At 40.2% G+C, this 15,963-nt stretch overlaps 1 protein-coding gene across 4 annotated transcripts in view; it reads left to right on the forward strand.

Moving 5' to 3' along the window:
• The window catches only part of THSD7B (thrombospondin type 1 domain containing 7B), a 413,810-nt gene that overhangs the window by 384,975 nt on the left and 12,872 nt on the right, over positions 1–15,963 (forward strand). For all 4 annotated transcript variants that reach the window (XM_083493189.1, XM_083493188.1, XM_083493191.1 and 1 more), the window contains 5 exons: positions 3,260–3,401; positions 5,473–5,588; positions 6,583–6,700; positions 13,975–14,120; positions 15,355–15,514. In XM_083493189.1, the coding sequence (XP_083349315.1) occupies positions 3,260–3,401; positions 5,473–5,588; positions 6,583–6,700; positions 13,975–14,120; positions 15,355–15,514 (682 nt within the window). The remainder of the gene's footprint in view (positions 1–3,259; positions 3,402–5,472; positions 5,589–6,582; positions 6,701–13,974; positions 14,121–15,354; positions 15,515–15,963) is intronic.

Below are 15,963 nucleotides of genomic sequence, written 5' to 3' on the forward strand. Positions count from 1 at the left end.
TACTGATGGTATTCAGAAAGTGTTGCATTGTTAGTGTGTTTTAATTTCTCCCCACTTCCTGTGTCTGATGGTAATAAGCTACCACCAGACACACCTAAAGAGCAGGAAAGCAACTTTGTTCAAAGGCGGCACTCGCCTTGCAAACCATTAGCGACTATGCCTCACTGTCAAGGTGTTTTTCACCTGTCCTGCCCCACCTTGGGGTCTTCAGAAGGAGCAACTGTTCCCTATGTGTGTTTTCTCTCTCACACACACTCAAACACACTTTTGTGGGGAGTGCCCTTTGTCTTCTGCCAGGAACATGGATCTATTTGGCTTTTAGTCTTTCTATTTTTCAGTTTTAAATGTTGAGATTGTGTTGTCTTATTTTTTTCTGATTTGCTCTTTTTCCTTGAATTTTGTATTTCTCCATGGAACAGTTGTCAGTGCATGTTTTCATGCTAAAGAAGCCAGAAGTGGTCATTCAGCAGCTGGGCCCTCTCTCCTTCCTGCAGCACGATGATTGATTTTAACAAAGCAAAGCAAATGCAGTAGAGCTTTAATTGGGAGCACCTAGCGAGATACTTCTCTTTGATTTTTATTGGCAAATCATTTATGCTACAGTTCTTGCCTGCAAGGACAAACAATCAGATTAATTGCATGAAAGGTAATAAACGATTCGTAAACACTTTGCAATGGGATTAGTTTTCAGGTAATTAAGAGTAATGGCTTACCTTAGATGTATCTGGGTGACCATACCCCAGGTAGCAGCAGAGGTTTCAATAAGGTTCCTTTCTGTGTGAAATTATACCACAAGGTGATAGATAACTGTAAGCGCCTGATGGCATTTGCTTAACTCTGGGAGAACAGGGGGCTCCATCTCCCCTGGCAGCTCTCCAAGAGCTATCCAACACTTGGAACCAGCCTCTGTTGTCTGTCTCGCTTTTCTTATATGGTAGGGTGCAGAAATATATGCACTGCAGTCAGCTGGAGCTGTGCCAGAAGTATATTGGGCTAAAGCCACAGCAGAATTTAACTTCTGAGCTGTAATGGCTCAAGCCTTAAGCTGAATATTCAGGAGGAAAAATGAGTCTGTTCTCATCCTCTGACTCTGCCTGTCTCTTCTTTTCAAGTTCTGCCTTCGATGACAGCTACAAGGCAATAAAAGCATGCGCTCTTTAAAAAAATAAATAAAAATAACACTTCTGCCTCTGTAGTTAATGAGCTTTTAAATAGGAAAAATAGAACCCTCAATGTGATTTATGGAAGGACGTTGCTGAAAGAATCCTCAATATTTGGGGGGTGGGGGAGAGAGGATTTGTGTTGTTCTTGTTACAGTACTTGCCCAGCTCATGGCACTTAAAAAAAAAGTCCTTTGATTTCTTTTCTCCCCACCCAGTGAGCAGGCACAAGCTCATTACCATCAGTTAAATATAATCAAGGCTATCTAACTAAACTTTTTATGTGGATTTTATTTCAGTATTTAGAAGCATCTCTCCCCTGCTCTACTCTTCATCGCTTGTCTCATTTCACTTCACTTGGAATCAATAACAGTGCTGCTGCTGATGTCAAACGGTCTAGAATTTGCCACTATTTTATGGCATAATTCTGCCATTCTTAATCACTTAAGTAACCCCCATTAGCCCCAGTGTCACTACCATCATGATGGAGTGTAGTGGGTTAAGACACTTACAAGTGTATGCTGACATAATTGCCCTTTATGAGCTTCTGAAAAGCTATTGAACTACTGGAGTTGCTGCCTATTCACTTGGCCGCTGCTCAGAGGTCCCCATGCAATTGTGTCCTGGGGCAGACAGGGACATGTTGCATTCCTCATCTTCTTACCCCAGCCGACGGGCAGGATCTCTCATGACCAGTCAAGGGGTCATCTGCAAAATGTCTCATCCTACAACAAGGTACTCTGAGGCATAACCATGTTTAACAACACAATCAGCTTAATATTTTGTATACAGCAATCACAAAGAATTCTCCATTTCTTGGCATGTTTGATTGCAATAGTAGCAGCAGGAAGCAGAAATTCTGTACAGGTTGCTTGGAAGCAATTCTGACTGTGTTTGATGCATCTTAACTTCCTTTTCAGTGTGTTAGGGTTGCTGCTTTTGTTGAAGAGAGTGCCATATAATGAGATAGGTTACACCTTCTCCACATACCCTCTCTCAAGGTAACGAAAAGAACTGGATTCTTCCCATTTCATTCAAGCCGCAATCCCAAGGGCACCACATATGGTCTGACACCCATAGCTCTCTGCTTGCAATATTCATCTATTTATGAGTTTAAGAAACTATTAGTTGAACTTTATGTACGTTAAATCAGTAACAGTATGACATGTTCAGTCTGCCAGCCTTCCCCCCAACCACACCCATGTGAAAGTTTCATGTCTCAGTTTCTCTTTCTTGGTTCATCTCCTGAAGAAAGCCTTAACTGGGGAGGTTTACTGGTTCCTCATTTACTTAGTAGGAAAAGTGTATCATTTTAATGGTAATGGTTGTAATAGCTAGAGTTCTGGCTCCTTCCAATCTAATGGTTCTTTGCTTACATTTATTCATTGCTAGATAAAGTAGGCACATGCAATGAGAGAATGAATTTGATTTGTTTAACAGGGTCAGTGGTCAATGGAACTTGATTTGAGTCTATTGTCTTCCTGCTGATCGGGTTGGAACATATTTGCAACTTCTAACACACATTACTTTTCAATAAATCTACATCCAATTTTCTTTTACTCTAAAAGGCTGTTATTTCTTTTTTAAAAAAATATGTGTGTTCTATTGCTGTCTGCCTTTTATAGAAATGTGACTTCTTACTGATTTTTGAAAATGATGGGAGATGTTTTCTGAGGCAGACATCATCTAATACAGGCATCCCCAAACTTGGCCCTCCAGATGTTTTGGGACTACAGTTCCCATCATCTCTGACCACTGGTCCTGTTAGCTAGGGATGATGGGAGTTGCAGCCCCAAAACATGTGGAGGGTCAAGATTGGGGGTGCCTGATCTAATACCATCAGGAATTCCAGTCCTTCTCTAGTATAGCATGGTAAGTTGATGAAAGAGAACAGATGTAGCATTTTTTCCCATTGCTAGAGAATTTGATGAGCAGATTTGATGGGGAATACAAGAGAATATCCCATTGACTGTTCACAAGCTGGTATAACACAGTCCTTTCCCTCTACTTAGGAAATCACTCAAGATCTACTAACAGAAATTCAAATACACATCTTTTAACATATAGGTAATCTTTATCTTAACTCTTTCCCCCCCTAGCCATGTGACCCCAATATAATGCAAATACGGACTCGGCATGTACTGAGGTCTCCTTTAAATCCCAAGACCTGCCCTGATGGTTCACAAATGCGACCGTGTGTCCTGAATCAAAATTGTTTTCAGTTTCACTACAATTTAACAGGTAAGAACCCTTCACTTTTGCTGGAACAGAATTTAGTGCTATGCCTGTATCTGAAGTGGAGAGAGGTGATGGCAAAGTGGTTGAGCATTAGAGAACCTAAGGCTTGTTAGGTGACTTATGCCAAGTCCTTGCTTTTCGACGAGGCATATAGATTGTCTACCATCTTTATTTAGATGTTCGTTTTTTGAAGCTTTGGAAAAACAAAGTACTTTGGACCCTGAAACACACTTTATGGGGGGAAAACCAATTAAAAATATATGCATGTGTCCAGGAAACATTTAGAAGCTTGCCTGCATTTAAAAGTCATTAGCTACAGTTCTGTTTTTACCTGTGTTTTCAGTTACTGTCTTCTTACAGCCCAATGGCATGCATGTTTACTTAAAGATAAGTCTTACTGAGTTCAAAATAACATATTATGTTAACATATTATGTATATTTGTATGTGCAAGTGTCTCTAAATGGCAGCTGTCGAGGGCATTGATGTGGTTCAAGACTGTGGTATGGGTGGAAATAGCAGGCTAAGTCCCCACAAAGCTTGTCGAGTTTTTGTCCTGAAGTAAGAACTGCAGACAAAATAAAATAGGAGTATTTTTGTTTAAGTTTTCCTTTTGGGGGGGGGAGTCCTAAGTGGGTTGTAAAGGTTTATGCAGAGGCAAAATTCAAATGTCCAACTTTGACCATTAAATAAGGATTTTGCTGGTGATTCAAAAAATGGGGAAAGTGTTCCATTAGGGCTTTTACAAAACATTATATTTCAGTAGCATTTACCTTAGTATCATTGCTGTGTATCACTTTGGTGCACTCTCTCCATAGAGATAGGCATGTAACAGCATAGAAGCAAATGAAACCATCCCCTCTTGATAAATTCAGTAGAAGCAAAACTTGATGTCCTAGTGCAAAAACCACTCCCATGCATAGAGTGCAGAATCAAAATCCAGTACTAGATTTTTCCAAAATAAAAAAATTCCTTCCAGTAGCACCTTAAAGACCAACTAAGTTAGTTCTTGGTATGAGCTTTCGTGTGCATGCACACTTCTTCAGATTCTTCAGATGTATCTGAAGAAGTGTGCATGCACACGAAAGCTCATACCAAGAACTAACTTAGTTGGTCTTTAAGGTGCTACTGGAAGGAATTTTTTTTTATTTTGACTATGGCAGACCAACACGGCTACCTATCTGTAACTAGATTTTTCCATTCATTGTAACATTGGGTAATCTCTGTGCAGGCAAAATAAGGTGTATATAGACAACTCTCCACCACTGAAATGAATGGGGAATGCCACATATGCAAGAGTTTTACATCTAATTTGGTGTGAAGTTAGCTATGAAGTTGTGTGTATGTTTAGAAAATTCTTCATAAGTCAATAGGAAAGAATATGTCTTGATTTTCATATTCTGGTAACCAGCATGGAAAACACATCCATCCATCCATACAAACTGAACATTTTAAAGACCATTGAGAGGCAAAAGCACAACACCTTGATGAATAATCTTTTTACTTACACTTTGAAGATGGAAGAGACTTCCAATTACTTATGATTTGTAGTCATTTTCAACATTACCTTTGCAGAATGATACAGTGAAGATCAACAGCCTCTTTAAATTGTTTACACTGGCTTGAAGAAGACATTAATGTTTCAAAAGCACTTTATTTTTTAGAATGAAACATGGCTTGCTTTGTCAGACAAAATTCAATTGGAGGTTGTGACAAGCTTTGCTTTGAAGCAGTAACACTTCAGAAAATGGTTATAACTTTATTATCCAGGGGACAGTCTAGAACTTGATAATGCATGGACTGCTTTTAAATCCTACATTTTATCACCACTGGACAATTTGCAGTATACTCAGGGGGGATGTTATTTTTCAGGGGCACTTCAGATTGCCCATAGGTGACTAGGCATAATTTAATAATAATAATAATAATAATAATAATAATAATAATAATAATAATAATAACCTCTTTCCTTGACTTCTATATGCTCCTATCAAGCAAATATAGTTTCATCAAGCTTAGAAATTAAAGATTTCTCCAACAGTTGATGGCATAACTAAATGCTGACGTTTCTTATAGACTGGAGCACATGCCAGCTAAATGAAAATGCAACCTGTGGACAAGGGATTAGGAATCGCCTTCTGAGCTGTGTTCGGAGTGATGGGAAAGTCGTGGCTATGACCTACTGTGAGCAGGTGAGGTTTCACTAGTGCAGGTGTGCATCAGTAGGATGTGCCATGTAGGACAGAATCTGGCTTTCCAGCAAAGCTTGGTTTTTAAAAAATCTCATCTGTCTCATTAAATGAGTTGAAATTTTCTTTGTAATTATTTATTCCTCTTGCTGCTGTCTGGTTACCATGCAGCTCGATATTCTGAATCTTCTAGATATGGTTTCATTGAAGTCCTAGGATCTTCATTTGTAGCCTGTGTAGGAATGAAGAATTCAGGATCCAAAACCCAAGAAAGACACATTTAGGGCAAAACCTGGAAAAAATTTAGGCCTACACCCGTGTTACACAATTGGCTTTTTTCTTGTTCTTTTCATTAGATGCAGGAGTGACTAGCAAGTGGTCTTTCAAAGGTTTTGCCACTGTTCTTGTCTTTGAAAGCAATGTGCAAGGTGGATGCAACACACACATGAATTATACAGTACAAGGCTATAAAGCCAGGGTAGAGGACTGCAATTCTCCTCATCACTGTTCATTAACCATATTGGCTGGGATGGATGAGAACCAATGCCCAACACATCTGGAAGGCCACAATTTCCCCACTTAGTAGCTCAATCAATAGAGCATGAGACTCTTAATCTCTGGGTTGTGGGTTCAAGCCTGATGTTGGGAACATTTCTGGCACTGGGGGGGAGGGGCTAGATGACCCTGGTGACCCCTTCCAAATCTACAATTCTATAATCCTGCTGTGACCACATGGGGAATAGGCCCCATTGGAAGTCCATGGGGCTTACTTCTGAGTAGACATGTATAGGATTTCACAGCAAGAGTGTTTCTACATTGTGACCACACAGTCCAGGTGCGGTTAGTGGCATAACTGGAACACCTATGAGGGGGGTGGCGTACCCAAGTAAGCCACCTTAATTCGTTTAGATGGGTGTTGGCTTGCTAAAAGCTAGAAGCATTTTTCATTCCTTCCCAGCCACCGGTGACAAGTAACTCAGTCTCTGTTTGCTTACAGCTAAATTTGGAAACCCCTGCACAAATGGTTGTTGACTGCCTTGTGGAATGTGTCGTCAGCTGCCAGTTCTCTGAGTGGTCCGCCTGGTCAGAATGTTCACATACGTGTGGCCTTGCAGGTAACCGTCCGTCAATGTTCTATCTACGTTTCTTAGAATAGAAATATACTATAAAGCACACCATCAATAATAAATGCTCCGTTTCTGATCACAAGGTTATGAAATTACATAGGCTTAGATCCAGAGACAGGCTAGAAGAAGGGACTGAGGGGAAGGTGATTTTCTTCCACATGTACTCTCTTAGTGACAGCCCTTTTCCTGCAGAGGGTGTGAAGTAAGGGACTGCAGACCTTATCTGTGGTGAGGTCTCTAGAGCTTACTGGATGGTGATTCGCAGAATACAGCATGCCAGCTACAAAGTTAATGACCTTAGCAGCAGCCTCACTCATTGAGGTGGACGTTGCTCTGAGGCAGACAATGGACAGACTTCCTCATCTTCTGTCCAAAAGTCATAAGGATATTCAGATGCTGCCAATACATAAAGGAAGAGCTCCCATATCTTGTGCATAATACAGTGGTACCTCGGGTTACATATGCTTCAGGTTACATACGCTTCAGGTTACAGACTCCACTAACCCAGAAATAGTACCTCGGGTTAAGAACTTTGCTTCAGGATGAGAACAGAAATTGTGCTACGGCGGCAGAGGGAGGCCCCATTAGCTAAAGTGGTGCTTAAGGTTAAGAACAGCTTCAGGTTAAGAACGGACCTCTGGAACAAATTAAGTACTTAATCCGAGGTACCACTGTAATATAGGCAGTGGTGCATTTGATATCATGTGTCTCCTCTTTAAGCAGGGGCAATATATAATTGAGTCTTGCTGCAGATGTGAAGCTGGGATTTTTCATTACATCTGCAAGTCTGTTGCCCAAATCAGACTTGGTGTGAGACTTTTTTTTCCTCTTCAAGAAGCACAATGGAAATAAATTGGAATAAACACCTTTGGAAAATGAAAGATAGTCATATTCAGTTTCTGTTATCAACACCAATGCCCACAGCACCTCTGTCATATACATCATTTCACAAACTATGGTATAAAGTTTATACCATGGTGATATATTTTAGTGACCCATGGGACTGCTCCAGTTGTTTTCAGTTCAGGCTTTATGTTATGGAACGCTACACAAAATATGATTTGCTCCTGTTGCTGCACTACAGGTGGGAGGTGTTTTCCGTGACTGGTGGTAAAACGTTTTGATTTCTTTCTATAGCTTTCGACCAACAGAATTTTCGGTGTGTGTGTGTGTGTGTCCAGCCCAGGTCTATGCAGCCCATTTAAAGTAAAATATGAGATGTTTCTGTAGCTGTACATTAGCTCTCAGTGTGTGTTTTTTACTCATTGTAATACTGTTAGATGAATATTTATTCATATAAGCATTGATGTAAAAGGCATATCAGCAATTCACACTAGCAAAATGCATAGCTGTCAACTTTTCCCTTTTCTTGTGAGGAATCCTATTCAGAATAAGGGAATTTGCCTTTAAAAAAGGGAAAAGTTGACAGCTATGGTGCAATGTGACTTCCTCCTGTCCTCTCCTTCATAGCTCACCCCCAAAATCTGCTTCGGAGGGTTGGGAGAACCCTCAGAATAGAAGGGGGGAATCATTCATTGGGAACGCAAAACAGCTTGTGCTGATGGAACAATCTCCTTAGCGCTACATGTAGCCCAATGTTTTAACAATGCAAATGCAAAATGTGCATATTTCAAATGACTATAAGGTAATTAACTCAAAATTAAAACATTGTTGAAAAGGTCCGCAGGAATTCCACAGGAATACTGAGGCAGCTGGTCAGTTGTTCCATTTGAGGAGAAATCAGCAAGACCCTCAAGCTACTGCTGCCTTTAAAACATGAAAAACTTTTTAACTTCAGCTGTGGAAGATAAGAGATGTAGACTTTCTAGGTGTAAATGCAGGTTGTTCTGGATTGGCATTTTTTAACCACAGACAAGCATTATAGTTCCTTGTGGGTTATCCTGTTCAGTTTCCGAGGAGATTGATTTCTATGCATAGTTAGGCGTTTACATGCAGAACTTCAGCAATCATATTTTGTTCTGCAACAGATTGTTGGATTAGGGCCTGGGAGACCAAGATTCAAACCCCCACTCAGCCATGAAGCTCACTGGCTGACTCTGGGCCCGTCACTGCCTCTCAGCACCACCTACCTCACAGGGTTCTTGTGGTGTTATAGGAGAAGGAAGAGGACCATGCACACCACCTTGATCTCCTTGGAGATAAGATGGGATATAAATGCAATAAACAAACTATAAACAATTCTCAATGGCCTGATGGTTTTTTCGTTCCTGTATGTGGGAATGTCTTGAGGCACACAATAATATACACCATACTACTGGTAGCAAGAAGCCTAATTTGCTTCTTGGGCACAGGAAGAAAAATACTTGCCCATATCAATATTACTAGTTTCTATGTTTGAATATATGAAAACACCCTCCAGATTCTTGATGCATCTGAATCCTAATCTTGCAGGTCAATAATGCCCTGATATGATGTCCAAAATATTGTTTTGGTATAGTTTATTTAATATAAAAGCAGGAAGTGTAGCTACACTGGGCACTTAAACCAGTTCAAATATTAGGGCTCCCCACCTCCACATATTGTGATTCTTTTAATGTTTTTTATTTGCAATTTCTCCCACCAACACAAAATTACAATTTTCAAAGTTCAATGTTTAGGACATAGTAGTTTAGAGTCTTTACAATTGCTCCACATTTCTCATGCTGGTGATGTGTCCAAAGAGAGCCTTTATTTCAAACCAAGGTCGAGGCAACAGGTTTCAGTGCTGAGAATAGTCAGAAAGAAGGAAAACATTTCCCTCCCCCCCCCCTTCGTTCTTGCTGCCACTAGATGTTACTAGAATATAGGAAGAGCAGCAGAGTGGTGGTGAACATGAACTGAACTTATAGATTCCACATACACAGATAATCCCATGGGAGGCTGTCTCTTTCAGAAAACTCCTTTTAAACCTGAGTCACTCACTGCTTTCATTGTGTAATGATTTATTTATAGTATGTACAGAAAGATGATGGCAGAGAAGAGACAAACCCAAGAAGAACAGGGCGGACCTGTGAGGTTTTTTTCTGATCAAAAATAGCTCTTAGGGAAATATTTCAGGTGGTGGTGCAGCTAGGGATCCCAAAAGCCTTTGGCACACAAGGTGATCTCATGGGTCCACTATGCCGTCATGTGCTTATGCCATCATTGCAAAGCAGTGCCAAACTGATAGCAAAGTAAACAAAACAAAACAAAACAAAGGAACAAGTTTCATTTGCACACCAGAAACTGCCAATCTGCCAGTTTTTTTACATTGGAACAACATCCTTTCAAATGAATTTATAACTTCATAATGTTATTATTTCTCCATGGGATCTAAGCTGCATGGCCCTTGCCTGTTGGGGTTTGCTGTTCATGCAAAGTGACCCCTCACCATGTTTCCATTCATGTGATCCTAGTTCTCTAGACATGGCATCACAGGGCAAGAGGCCTTGCGCTGGCAGCTTGCAGAGTTTGAGTCACAACAAAGAAATCCAGTGCAACAGTTACACCAGCTGATGCAGGTTCTTGTTGTAAAGTAGTACAATGGTACCTTGGGTTACAGACGCTTCAGGTTACAGATTCCGCTAACCCAGAAATAGTACCTCGAGTTAAGAACTTTGCTTCAGGATGAGAACAGAAATCATGCAGTGCAGCGCGGCGGCAGCGGGATGCCCCATTAACTAAAGTGGTACCTCAAGTTAAGAACAGTTTCAGGTTAAGAACAGACCTTCAGAACGAATTAAGTTCTTAGCCCGAGGTACCACTGTATTGTGCAACAATATTCTGCCAGTGCAAGAATGCTCCTCAGTGACCTTAATTAAGTAACAACTTCCCTTGTCCCACTGTTTTCCCCTGGAGAAAACCACTCTTTAGTGCGCAGTTGGAACAAACAGCAATTCATCCCCCCCCCCCCCGCAAATTGCTGTTTATTCTGATTTAGAGCTAAAGAGCAGAAAACCACTTGGATGTGCTTTCTAGGCATGGGACAAACAGAAGTATGGATGAGTCCGTAGTGTTATGCATTGGATACAACCCAGTGATACAGCCCAGTGACACATATATTGATATATGAGATCTAACTTCCTTATTTCAGTCTTTGTATACTCCACATTCTGTACCTTGATTGTATACTGTGGTGGCCAGAATCCTTTTGGAGGGGACAGTGAAGGCAATGGTGGTGGGGCATTTATTTTGGGCACTCTATTGATCTCATTGAAGGTGTTCTAAAATGCTACCTCTTTTGCAAGTGTAACGTTATGGCAACATCAGTAGCAAATCTGATCTTTGTGCAAGAATAGAGTTCCAACTAAGAACCAGTCTTCCCCACCCATTCCTTGAACCCATTTTTCCTTCTTGTGCTGTTGGTGTTCAGCCACTGGCAGTAGTTCCTGTTGATGGAATGGCAGCACTCTACTACTGTGTCTTTTACTTCTGACCGTGCAATGGGAATGAGGGGTCACCACCATCCCAAAAGGCATTTGGGCAGTGGAGTTATTGTTTTCCTACTAGAAGGATGCTGCTTGTGCTGTTTAACTTGCTCATTCACAACTTGTGCAAAAGCAGAGGTGTTTGCAGATGGAACCAAATTACTGTGATGAGGAATGTTTTACTCAACACATAACTTAAGTTGTAGAATTCATATTTACAAGTTGTGGTGACGTCAAGTAGCTTAAATGGTTTTAGTAATGGATAAGGCAAGTTCATGTGGGATGGCTGATCAGTCATTGTCTATTTTCCATGATAGCTACAAATCGATTCTTAATGTTCCAGATATGATCTTCCCAAGACAGCCAGCTCTCCACTACTGTAGGCAGAATACAAGGCAAGATGGACTTTGAATATGATTGACAGAAGGGCGTCCCTAGCATATTAGCAAATAGGATGGTTGCAGCTGTTGTTAGAAGAGTGTTTTCCCCCCCGGAGGTGAACATTTACAATTTAAGAACTATGTATTTTTCCCCAATTTGCCAAAAGGATATGCAAATAACAGCATGGATAAAAGCAAAGGACTTCATTAATTTCAAACAGTTTTTCAATATCTTGGCTCAATAGACTTAACTTAAAAGACAGTTCTGAGTATAAAATGCTGGGGTTCTTTGTCAATTTCTAAGGAAACTGGTGGAACACCAAGGCTCCTGAGAAAACTCTAAACCTAATGAGTAAAATAATAATATTGGCTATTATCCCATGTATGGTTAGGCTGCATAAATTCCACTGAAGCCAAGTAATATGCAAAATTGTAACCATCATTAGAAAGAATCCTTTACCAAAGATTGAAAACTGCCACTTAACTTGTTGAGTTCTGTGGCAGCATTTCCATTCAAACTCCATATGCAATTTCCCAGAAGAATCCAATTAAAATGACTTAAAAAAAATTTATTTGCAGACTTTTAAAAGAATGAGTCGTGAAATCACACTAATAAAAGGGAAAAGAAATGGAAACGGGAAACCATGGACTTCAGGCTATATCAGAATGTACATAATGAAATGCCCTGTTGTCTGAGTTATTACCTATGCTGCTGCTAATTATTAGATTTCTATATACCACCCTTCATTCGAGGATCACAGGGCAGTTTACAATATAAATGAATCTGTATTTTTAATAGTGATAGATACATGGTTTCTTCACCCAAGCATGCCTGCTATGTGTTGTTAATTAGTAGCAGCTGATAGAAATGCTTTGCTGTTTCCTTAATTAAACTCATTTTTAAGTTCCATCTCTTTAGGCAAAGGCTTAATAGAACTGATGACAAACTAGCATATTGTGCTGCTTTCATGTTCTTCTATGGCAAGTTAATCAATAAAGATAAGGTGGATAATAATGAAGTATTGCAGAAGCAAAAAATCCTTATTATTAAGCTCATTTCCCCTTTCATAATTAACCTTAATGAAAACGATGGCTTGCAAAGTATATAAATGCAGAATATAAAGTAGTGCTGGTGAACTTGTTTAGTCACCCCCTTGTTTATATTTTAGGTTAATCATATGTTTATTTTAAAACATATCTTAGCATACTTTCTGGTGAATATTTCTTTGTATATGTGATAGACTTCATTAAATCTCAAAATCATGATGTAGTGGGGAATATTCCCCAAAATTAATAATTATGGCAGTGCTGTGTTTCACAGTAACAATTGCCATATGTTTCCACTGCCTCTTTCCCCCCTCCAGATGAAGTTTGAGTTTTACGACCAAATTACATTCATTGTTGCTGAAAAATTGCAAGCATTGTAATGGCCATTACTGTCCATAACCACTTTTACAATTTCCATTAAGAACCTATTTATTTTCAGCGAAATATCCCTAACTCGGTGAATAGAAAAAGAAATTAGGTTACCATTTCTGGAATAATAGTGCTGAATGCCATTCATTAAAGTATCAGCTATCTCATTTTTTAATCCTCTGCTGCCCAGGCACAGAGGACGACCCAGAGAAGAAATGTTTTCTCTTACACTATTCCAATTAGAAGACAGCTTGTTATTGAAATGGAAAGAGTTTCCTGAATGGTAGCCATGTAATTCAGAAGACTGTGTTAAACTGGCAGGCTTTCTGTCTTTATCAAGTTGAGTAACCAACAGAGGCTCTCATTAAGGGAAGGAGAGGGCAGATCTGCCAGGGACGTAAGCAAGAAACATCCTATTACAGTCTTCAGACACTGAATGTTCATATGCTCTCATTAGTACAACAACACCATTGGTATTATAGCTCCAGCAATATTCTCCAGGCCCAGGACTTTGCCTTCTTGCAGTGATTCCCCATTAGCTTGGAGGGAGGGGGTGTTCTTCCATCCTTCTGCCCCAAAGGAAATGCACATAGAAAATAGAACTGTAGAGTTGGAACGGACCACAAGGATCATCTAGTCCAACTGTAGAGGTTTCACTTCCATTAAAGTGCATAAGGAATTGTGTGTGTGTGTGTGTGTGTGTGTGTGTGTGTGTGTGTGTGGTGTGCTAAATACTCTGGAGTATGACATTGGGACATGCATGATCCACAGCTTGATGTGCAGTAAGGCTTCTTATTCTCTGTTATAAGAGGAAAAAGCCAGCCCTTACATGGTGATTCATAGGCAGAGTGGCAGCCACTCTTAGGAGTGGCAGCAGGTGAGTCAGGGAGAGAATTTTGTAAGCGCCTTTGCTTCCCCAGTAATTGTTGCATCTGCTCCCAGCAACAGAGGTTGCAAGGGACAGAGTTCCTATGTGATTTGAGCCTCTGCAGGCAACTCTGAGAACTTCTCTAATATAGTGTATGATCAGTTTAAGAATAACCCTCTTCTGCTTGTTTAGGTCAGATGCTACGTACCAGATATATAATTCTACAAGCACAAGGAGAAGGAAGACCCTGTCCAACTGAGCTCACCCAGTACAGAAGCTGTGTTGTAAAGCCCTGCTACAACTGGGTTATTGGCGAGTGGTCCCCGTGCAAAGTCAAGGTATCTGTTGCGTGCTGGCTTATAGGAAGATCTCCTAGCATTGCCGGTAGAAAAAGTGCATAGCTGTTCTCCACATACTGCAAAACTATAAGACAACTGAATATATGCTCTTAAGGTTAGAGAGCTATGCCATTTTAATATTCCTGAAAACAGGAGGAAATTCCTATCAAATTGTGGCGAATTCATCATAAATGCTAGTAAGCAGCTGATTAAAAACTAATTTAATAGCAAATGCCAAAGGAACATACATTTCTAATAGCACTGGGATGAGTGTCATAGATCTTTTTTATAGCAGCAACCCTAGATCAAAGCATGATTTAATTTCAGTGAATTCTGCCACGAAGGAAATTGACTTTTGCACTAAGAATACTATGTGGTCTGTCTCAGTACCTCAAAAGGCCTTGAAACAGTATAGTTTAAAGCTGTTGCATGAAGTGCTGAGTGTGACTTTTCTCCTTGGGGTGATTTTTTTTTTAATGGTCTGAAAATGTAAACGCTGACGTGAGTTGTGGAGCCTCAAAAATATATACCTCTGCTTTGTCAGCACCAGCAGCCTGCATGCCCTCTTTGCCTTCATACCTCCTGTGTTTCTCCACCCCTCTCCCCATTTATATCTCTTAGATCATGCTTCTTCTGAAACATTTGATCCAATATATTGCCTTAACTTTAAACTGATTTTCCACACTCAATTTTTTTCATGTGGGAGAGGATGGGGTCTGCTTTGCTTTCTTCATGTCAAAATAATTGGATGATGCACAGGGGAAACGATGGCAGAGAGAAAGTTGTGATATATGCTTAAAAGACACATATAAAATTGTCACCATTAACATCTCTTCTGAGAAATGAACAAAGCCCCTTCTTCTCGCATATAATTTTATTAGCACATAGAGCAATGTATGGAGCTAGGCTTTTAGTTCATCTAGGTCTTCCAGAAGTTCAAAGAGGATTGGTCTTTGTCTTTGCCTCCAGTGAAGTGACACTTTCTGAAGATCTGATGCTCAGAGTGTACTGGATACGCATTCTTTGGTAACCTAACAAATCTCTCTCAGTTGTGTGGACTGCAGGCAAATGCTGGAAATAGGAAAGGCCACATCTTCCATCTGGACATAATCTGCTCACTTTACAAATGCTCTGGGATGCTTCCAGGAGACAGGATCTATACAGTATACTTAGCATTCATTATTAATGTAGTAAGAGCTATTTTAGTACCATAAACTTCCATTATTTCTCTTAGGGTGGACAGTGCGGGGACGGATTCCAAGTACGGGACCTCACATGTATGATACATGATGGCTCTTTATCGGCAACATCTAAACAAGCGGAAAGTTCGTTGTGTGGAGAGCTTCCATCTAAAGATGGTGCATTGCAGCTTCCGTGTTCTGTGCCTTGCCCAGGTAAACTCTGTGGAGGACTTTGTTTTGCCCTTGCAATGGCGCACACAAAGATAGTCATGTTCTGCAAGACAATATGACACTATAATTTGATTCGCATTTGCAGCCTAATAATATGCTTATCTGCAGCCTACTCTGAGCTTCCTTGATCTCCAGTCCTAAACATGACTCCTCTGGAGCAAGTCACACAGATTCCATTTTGACTTCCAAGACAATCTCATTGTGTTCAGTGGGGCTTGTTCCAGTTAAGCGTGCATAAGATTGCAGTCTTTGTCCCTTAAGAGACTGGCCTTTAAGCCAAAGTAAATATTCTTGATTTCACATATTGCCCTTTCATAATTGATGCTCTCCCGTTTATAATATATTGTAAAACCTCTTCTAATTAGAGTTCCATCACATTAAGAAAGGCATTCACAATCCTACAGTTCTTAAGAATTCTGTGCAAAGCTAGA

The sequence above is a fragment of the Podarcis liolepis genome (assembly GCF_965112155.1).
Source record: "Podarcis liolepis genome assembly, chromosome: 1".
Lineage (NCBI taxonomy): Eukaryota > Metazoa > Chordata > Lepidosauria > Squamata > Lacertidae > Podarcis > Podarcis liolepis.